The 7,100-nt window shown below is 55.2% G+C and overlaps 1 protein-coding gene across 5 annotated transcripts in view; it reads left to right on the forward strand.

Moving 5' to 3' along the window:
* The window catches only part of ACTN4 (actinin alpha 4), a gene marked incomplete at its 5' end in the record, with an annotated part of 89,151 nt that overhangs the window by 53,947 nt on the left and 28,104 nt on the right, over window positions 1–7,100 (forward strand). For all 5 annotated transcript variants that reach the window (XM_014592940.1, XM_006161727.2, XM_014592937.1 and 2 more), the window contains 2 exon segments: window positions 4,360–4,474; window positions 5,011–5,130. In XM_014592940.1, coding sequence (XP_014448426.1) covers window positions 4,360–4,474; window positions 5,011–5,130 — 235 coding nt within the window.

Below are 7,100 nucleotides of genomic sequence, written 5' to 3' on the forward strand. Positions count from 1 at the left end.
CCTCACTGTGCAGGCCAGGCGAGTGGGTGTTCTCCCAGCACCTGCTCTGCTATCTGCTTGGGGCTCTGCCTGCTTCCAGTTAGGAAGACAGAGCACATGGCATAGTTACCATTTATTTAAAAATAGACGTATTTAAAAATAAACATACTTTCTTTGACGTATGTACAACACAGACTACTTAAGTTGTGCCAGGCACAGTGCTAAGTGATTTACTTGCATTATTTTGTTTAATCCTTATCTTAAGAGGAGAGATTATGGTCTTCATTCATCAAGGAGGAACCTGAAGCTCATTTCTCGGTTGGGGGGGTTGCCTCCATGGCAGAGGCAAGACTCGAGTCCAGGTCGTGTGACCCCCAAGCCGGACCTCTTGCCTACTACCCAGAGGACATGAGCAAAGGTGGGACATGCGTGGAGGGTGGGGGTGAAGCTACCCCGTCAGGACCTATGGCCCGAACCCAGCAAGGTGAACTTGTTAGAGCTACCGCAGGTTGGAGTGGGACTCTGCAGAGAATGTCCTCCAGGACAGGGCAGCGGGCAGAGGGCCTTTGCAGAGGAGTGACTGGATCTCGTCCTTTCTGCGGATTGAGTAGGAAGTGGCAACAGGCTTCCCCTCTTCTATGCAGTTCTGAATGCAGACAAACTAGGGCTAGAATGCATGTTTTCCTAACACCCACTCCTCCCCTGTGCCATGCGGATGAAGGTACCACCTGTCACGGTCAGCGTGAGCTTTGGAACCAATGGTGCCTGTAGAGAGCACCACAGTGCTCATTATATGGCGACTCCCTGGACAGCCCTATGTGCCCCAAGGTCCCCTCCCTCCCTGCCCTGCTCTCAGAAACCCAGTCTACCTTCCTATGAGTGTTTTCTCTGCCCCACCCCCCGTCTGCCCACGCCACCATACAAAGCCACTGGCATCACCCTGGTAGCACCCTCCGGCCACCCTGCCTTACTAGTGCTATGGCATGTGCACAGGTGTTCGCTCCTGGGGCGTAGGAGGTTAGTCTCACTGGCCTCTACGGTGAGCAGCGGGCAGGTACGGAGCTCAGCAGCCCTGTACAGCAGAGGGCCAGGCAGGAGGTGAGCAGGGACGCCAGGCCTCTGCTCCTACATGTATCTGAACGATGCTGTTGGGCACCAAAGTGGCCAAGTCGCATCCCACAGCCTGAGGATGCAGGGGGGCTGGGTATGCATCTAACTGGCACGCTCAGCGCCTCAGCCTACAGGAGTTACCTCTGCACACTCTAAAAAGGCAGACTTTGGGCTGAACGCCGGCTCCTGGGCTTACCTGGTCTGTTTCCCAACCAAGTGACTATCTACGTAAGCCTGCTTCCTATCCTGTAAAAAGGATTTATCAGGATCTACCTCCTGCAGTTGCTGTAAGGATTAAACTGGAGCGAAAATGCATTTAAAGTGTCTGCCATAGTCCCTGGCATTAAGTGAGTCTCTCTCACACATATACGCTACTTCCCACTCAATCCCACCTTTGCAAGAGGTCCGGCTTGGAGGTCACATGACCTGGACTCCAGTCTCGCCTCTGCCATGGAGGCAACCCGCCCCAACCAAGAAATGAGCTTCAGGTTCCTCCTTGATGAGTGGAGGGAGGTGAGGTTGGGAATGTGTAATGAGAATCGGCCTGGGGGGACCTCGCCAAGAGCGCAGCTGTGGGAGAGGCAGAAGGGTACTGTTAGAAGCCAGCGGGAAAGGTGCCGTGGTGCAGTCTGCACTGAGCAGGGCCGCCCAGGCCTGCCCCTGTGCGGGAAGCTGGCCCTGCCAGTGGCCTGGAGGAGCTGTGTCTCGGGCTGTCGTTGGAGGGCTGGTGGTGCTGGTCACATGGCAGAGCTGCAGCAGGGCACAGGTCTCCTCAGGGGGATGAGCATCATGCTGCTAGAAGAGGTCCCTGTCGCCTAAGCAGATGAGCCCTCCCCGCAGCAAGCAACTGGGTGGGGGTGGTCCGGCTGCTGGGGTTTGGAAGGTGGCCTGGTGCCAGGTCCACACTGTGGTATAGCGTACTAATTAGACGGCTCCTCTGTCTGGGAGGGGACTTTGTGTTGAGTCTCTGAATGAGCAGGATGGATGACAGTTGTCAAAACACATGGTACTTGGCCAAAGGCTTCGTGAAAGACCCTTGTCCCCCACATGGCCTCCGCCTGCTCCCTGGGCCTGGAATGTGCTCTCGCGTGTCCTTGGCAGTCTGCCCGCCTCTACGCCAGCCCCTGCAGATTGAGGGGGTGGGGCTAGAGGTGAGGTGCAAGGACTCTTATGAGAAGCAGGGACTTGGGGGTTTTCCCAGACCCTGTCGCGGGAGGGTGAGCGGGCTGGTTTCTCCAGAGGCGTCTAGGCATGTTGTCGTTCACAGATCTGAGACGCTCCATGGCACCGATATCTGCTAACATGCCTTAGCTAGCAAGGGCCCCCACCAGAAGGCCGCGTGCCCAGCACTTGTGTGTAATTATCAGTGTCCACATTTGGGACACAGGGTTCGTTTTTTTAAGGCCCTTCCTATCACAAAATGCCCTTCTGGCCAGCCCATAGCCCAGTGGTTGAGAGCTGGACCCCACACAATCATCTGCAGCTTGAGTCCTGGCCCCAGTGGCTTGACAAACATACCAGCTGTGTGTGCACGCATGTCCGAAATCCTGACAGGATGGAAAAATGTAGGAGAAGGGATTGCGGCGCAACCATGTCCCATTGTGGGGGCAGTTCTCTCTCCTTCCCTCTCTTGTTGGCATACGTGTGTCTTCTAGACCCTGTCGCGGGAGGGTGAGCGGGCTGGTTTCTCCAGAGGCGTCTAGGCATGTTGTTCACAGATCTGAGACGCTCCATGGCACCGATATCTGCTAACATGCCTTAGCTAGCAAGGGCCCCCACCAGAAGGCCGCGTGCCCAGCACTTGTGTGTAATTATCAGTGTCCACATTTGGGACACAGGGTTCGTTTTTTTAAGGCCCTTCCTATCACAAAATGCCCTTCTGGCCAGCCCATAGCCCAGTGGTTGAGAGCTGGACCCCACACAATCATCTGCAGCTTGAGTCCTGGCCCCAGTGGCTTGACAAACATACCAGCTGTGTGTGCACGCATGTCCGAAATCCTGACAGGATGGAAAAATGTAGGAGAAGGGATTGCGGCGCAACCATGTCCCATTGTGGGGGCAGTTCTCTCTCCTTCCCTCTCTTGTTGGCATACGTGTGTCTTCTGATAGGAAAGGAAAAAAAGAAAGTGCCCTTTCACTTTCCAGCTAATCCCCAGAATATCTCTTCTCAGACATGACTGCCTCACCCTGGGGGTGACTGCCTTCCTCTTGCCTTCTGGCCCTCTAAGTTGCATCAAGCCTTAAGATTTGGAAGGATGGGACATGGACTGTTGTATAGGGAAGAGAGGACAGGGTCTCTGAACTGCAGGAAGCCAAACTGTGCAGGGGTGTGTGCAAGGCTCCGTGGGTCTGTGTTCCTGAGCCTTCAGGGGAGGGTTGCTGCTGAGTCACCCACAGTTGGAAGAGTGCCTTGGGGGAAACCTCAAGTTTAGGGGAGCTCTTCTTTCCAGATGCTTTTCTGTCCCAGTGGTGGGAAGTCGCAGCTGCAGCTCTTCCCTGAGAGAATGGGTAGCAGGTGGAAGAAGCTGGTGGCCACCTGGGTCCTTGGTTTGCTGGTCAGGGGGCAGAGGGCTGATTTGCATAGAGAATGTAAGCTGGACTGGTACCATAGTGCAGCAGTTCTACGCTTCACAGAGGAACTAGATCCTACATGGCCACCCAGGGTTCAAGTTACAGCCCCACTAACTTACATGCCAAATACACATATGCCCAGGGTCATGATGGGTTGGAGAATTGGAAGAAGAGACTGTGATATTACCATACTCCAATGAGGGCTGCTGGTTGCACTTTCTCTCTCTCTCTCCACACACCCTCTAACATAATAAAAGAAAACAGAGGGTTAGGGTCAGGGTTAGGTTTAAGCCCCATGAGGGCCAGGATCCACCTGTTGCTTCCACATCACAAGCCTGCATGACTGAGTGAGGGGATGACGCTATGCCCTTTGTCTGCTGCATGGACTGGGCTCCCTTCAGGCAACCTGGTATTTTGGAAAGAGCACTTGCCACCAAGGTTGACAGACTTGGTTCTGTGCTCTGCCACATACCACCTGGGTGATTGTGTGGAAACTGAGCCTCGTTTCCTCATAGCAACCTGCCAGGGTTACTGTAAAGATGAGAACCTCTGTGTAGAAGGTAGAGCCCAGGGCCGGGCCACAAGTGAGTGTCCTTGGTGGCTGCTGTTCTGCTGGGCTCAGGGCTGGCCAAGCCCCTTCAGTAGAGATCCCTGCAGCTGAGCTGACTCTCCATGCAACTCCTCCTTCTATTTCCCCAGACCTTCACAGCCTGGTGCAACTCCCACCTGCGGAAGGCAGGCACGCAGATCGAGAACATTGACGAGGACTTCCGAGACGGGCTCAAGCTCATGCTTCTGCTGGAGGTCATTTCAGGTGAGGCTGTCACCCATACAGGGCAGTCCACACCTGGAGCAGGCTCCTGCCACAGCTGGTCCCTGAAGATGCTGCCCACCCAGCTGTCCTGTTGCTATCAGGGAGGACAGTGTGATCTTAACAGTTGCAGTAGCCTGCTTCTGCACCTCAGTCTGTTGGGGTGAGGGCCACAGTGGCTTGGTGGGCGCATGGCTTTGGAAAGCAGAGGAAACTCAAAAGTATCTTCCTCTGAGGAACCAGCAGTTAGCGTAATGGCTATGTCGCTGGACTCCCACGTAGTCGACCGCGGTTCGCGTCCTGGACCCGGTGGCTTAAAACTCAACCGGGCGCGTGTGCGTGCATGCCCAAGATCCTGAGAGGAGAATGGAGGAGAAGGGATTGCGGCGTGGCCATCCCCCCTGGGGGGGTGATTTCTCGCTTTCTGTCTCTCTGTCTGTCTGGCGAGCACACGTGCCCTATAGCGAAAACCTCTTCAAAAAGAAAAAAAAAGTATCTTCCTCTGCACTCCCATCTTTTTCTCCATACTCATTTCTCAGGGGAGCGGTTACCTAAGCCAGAGCGAGGGAAGATGAGAGTACACAAAATCAACAACGTGAACAAAGCACTGGACTTCATCGCCAGCAAGGGAGTGAAGCTGGTCTCCATTGGGGCAGAAGGTGAGCTTGAGATGGGGCAGCAAGGGCCTAGCTTGGTTCCTGACCTTCGGGCTCTGGGCACAGCATCTACATTACGAACAGCAGCAGTTCTGTTGGTGACTGAACACCTGGAGCCACTTACCTACGTACATCTTCAGCAGGGACACAGTGCGGGCCCTTGCTGTGATGCTGGGCACTCACGCTCCCCCACCCTGCCTCACAGAAAAATCCAGATGAGTGCAGTCCACGTCCGAGGAACGATGTGCCCCGCCACAGGGTGGGGATAGCTTTGACTCGGACCTTGGTCACCCTCGCTCGTCCTCCTTGTGCTGGGCCCCATAGATAGCAGCAGACATGTGACGTGGCCTCTGCCTGTGCCAGGAGCCCTCCCCAAGACCTGTGGGCAGGAGAGGAGAGAAGGGCACTGGAGAGGCCCCACATTGGGACATTGGGACAGGGAGTGCAAGTCCAAAGGTCAGTGCCCAGCGCTCTGGGTGCACGGGATGGCGGAGTTTGGCCTCTGAACCCTACTCGCTCCGGGATCCTCTGTGTCTCATGGATACCAAGGCCCATGGTCCACCAGCCCTAGGCCGTCGCCTGGAACAGCAGCCTCTCATCAGGGCCCTGGGCTTGAGCTGCTCACAGGCACTTTTGGAGGCGAGACAAAGCCTGATGGAGCCCAGAAGCTCCCCAGCAGCCCGGGCTCACGGTTCTGCTCATTAGTCAGAACCGGGTGTCTACACCCTGACAGCCATGTTGTCCCAGCTTTAAGAAAAACAAAGAAAACTAATTGCCATTAATGACAGGGCTCTGAGCCCGTGGCCAAGACTCCAGGCCAGAATGTGTGTTCTGAGTTCCAAGGCTCTGCCCCAGCCTGGACCTCTCCAAGAAGAGGTGCCAAGTCCTGCATGCCACGGTCGAGGTGACTGGTGTTAGAGAGAGAGAGAGAGAGAGAACACAAAAATTCAATCAGGGCCTGAGATTTTCTGTCCTTGCATGGATCTTTCCTCTGGGCTTCACTCCAGCATTCTGCTTCTCACAGCTGCATTTATTTTGCTCAAATGCTAGTCTGTAAATACAGACAGGGTTAGAGGAGAGACCCGTGGCAGTCATCAGTTTTCATTTGGAGAAAAACTCGGTCTAAAATGTTCCCTGTTCATGCCCAAATTGGTTCACTCCCAACCCCTGTGACCATTGGCATTGGGATGAAGCTGAAGGACAGCCTAATGGAGACATCCTTTGTGCTTCAAAACACCGAAGAAGCCCAACCCTGGCTCCCTGTCCCTCTGTGTGTCCTAGCAGTCATAGGATCTTGACTTTTTTTTTCTGGGAGGGTTATGAGAGGGGCAGGAGTTGGAGGCACAGCTGCAGGTCAGACTAGCAGCTGGTGAATGTGTCATGAAAGGCGCCGTCTCCCCCTCTGGAACTCTGAGCCCTCCGCAGCCAGTGCGTATGGGTAACCAGCTAGGTGTGGGAGCTGGCCTCCCCTCCAGACTACCTTTCTCCCTAACTTGCTAGGGCTGGCTGTTGGGAGTCATGCAGCATGCTGGCAAGGGACAGGTGGCTCTGCTTCAGCATCCGGGGCTCCAAACCCTGGGACAGGACCAGGACAGACAGTGCACCCCTCTCCTGTCCTCCCTTGTCTCTGGGCAGCAAATGGAGCATAATTCCTCATCCTAAGACCCTCCCATCCTAAGTTACCCTCAGCCACAGGCCTGTGGTGCTGCTGTGGGAGCCCCCTTTCTTATGAAGGGTATCCCTGGGGAAGCTGGATCCCCTTTTCTGGACGAATACTCTAACTCCTTCCCAGCCAAGCCACGCTAGAGTTTTCTGTGCTCTGGGTCAGTGAGCAGGATCTCTGGGATGCGCCCCTCGAGTTGCCACAGCCTGGAGCCCCTCTAGCCGGCAGCTTTGCTGTGTGCCTGTGTTGGCAGGGTCAAGATGCAGGGCCACAGAAGGTGTTTAGAGGATGAGAGGAAGTGGAGAGAGGC

The sequence above is a fragment of the Tupaia chinensis genome, unplaced genomic scaffold (assembly GCF_000334495.1).
Source record: "Tupaia chinensis unplaced genomic scaffold, TupChi_1.0 Scaffold138910_1, whole genome shotgun sequence".
Lineage (NCBI taxonomy): Eukaryota > Metazoa > Chordata > Mammalia > Scandentia > Tupaiidae > Tupaia > Tupaia belangeri.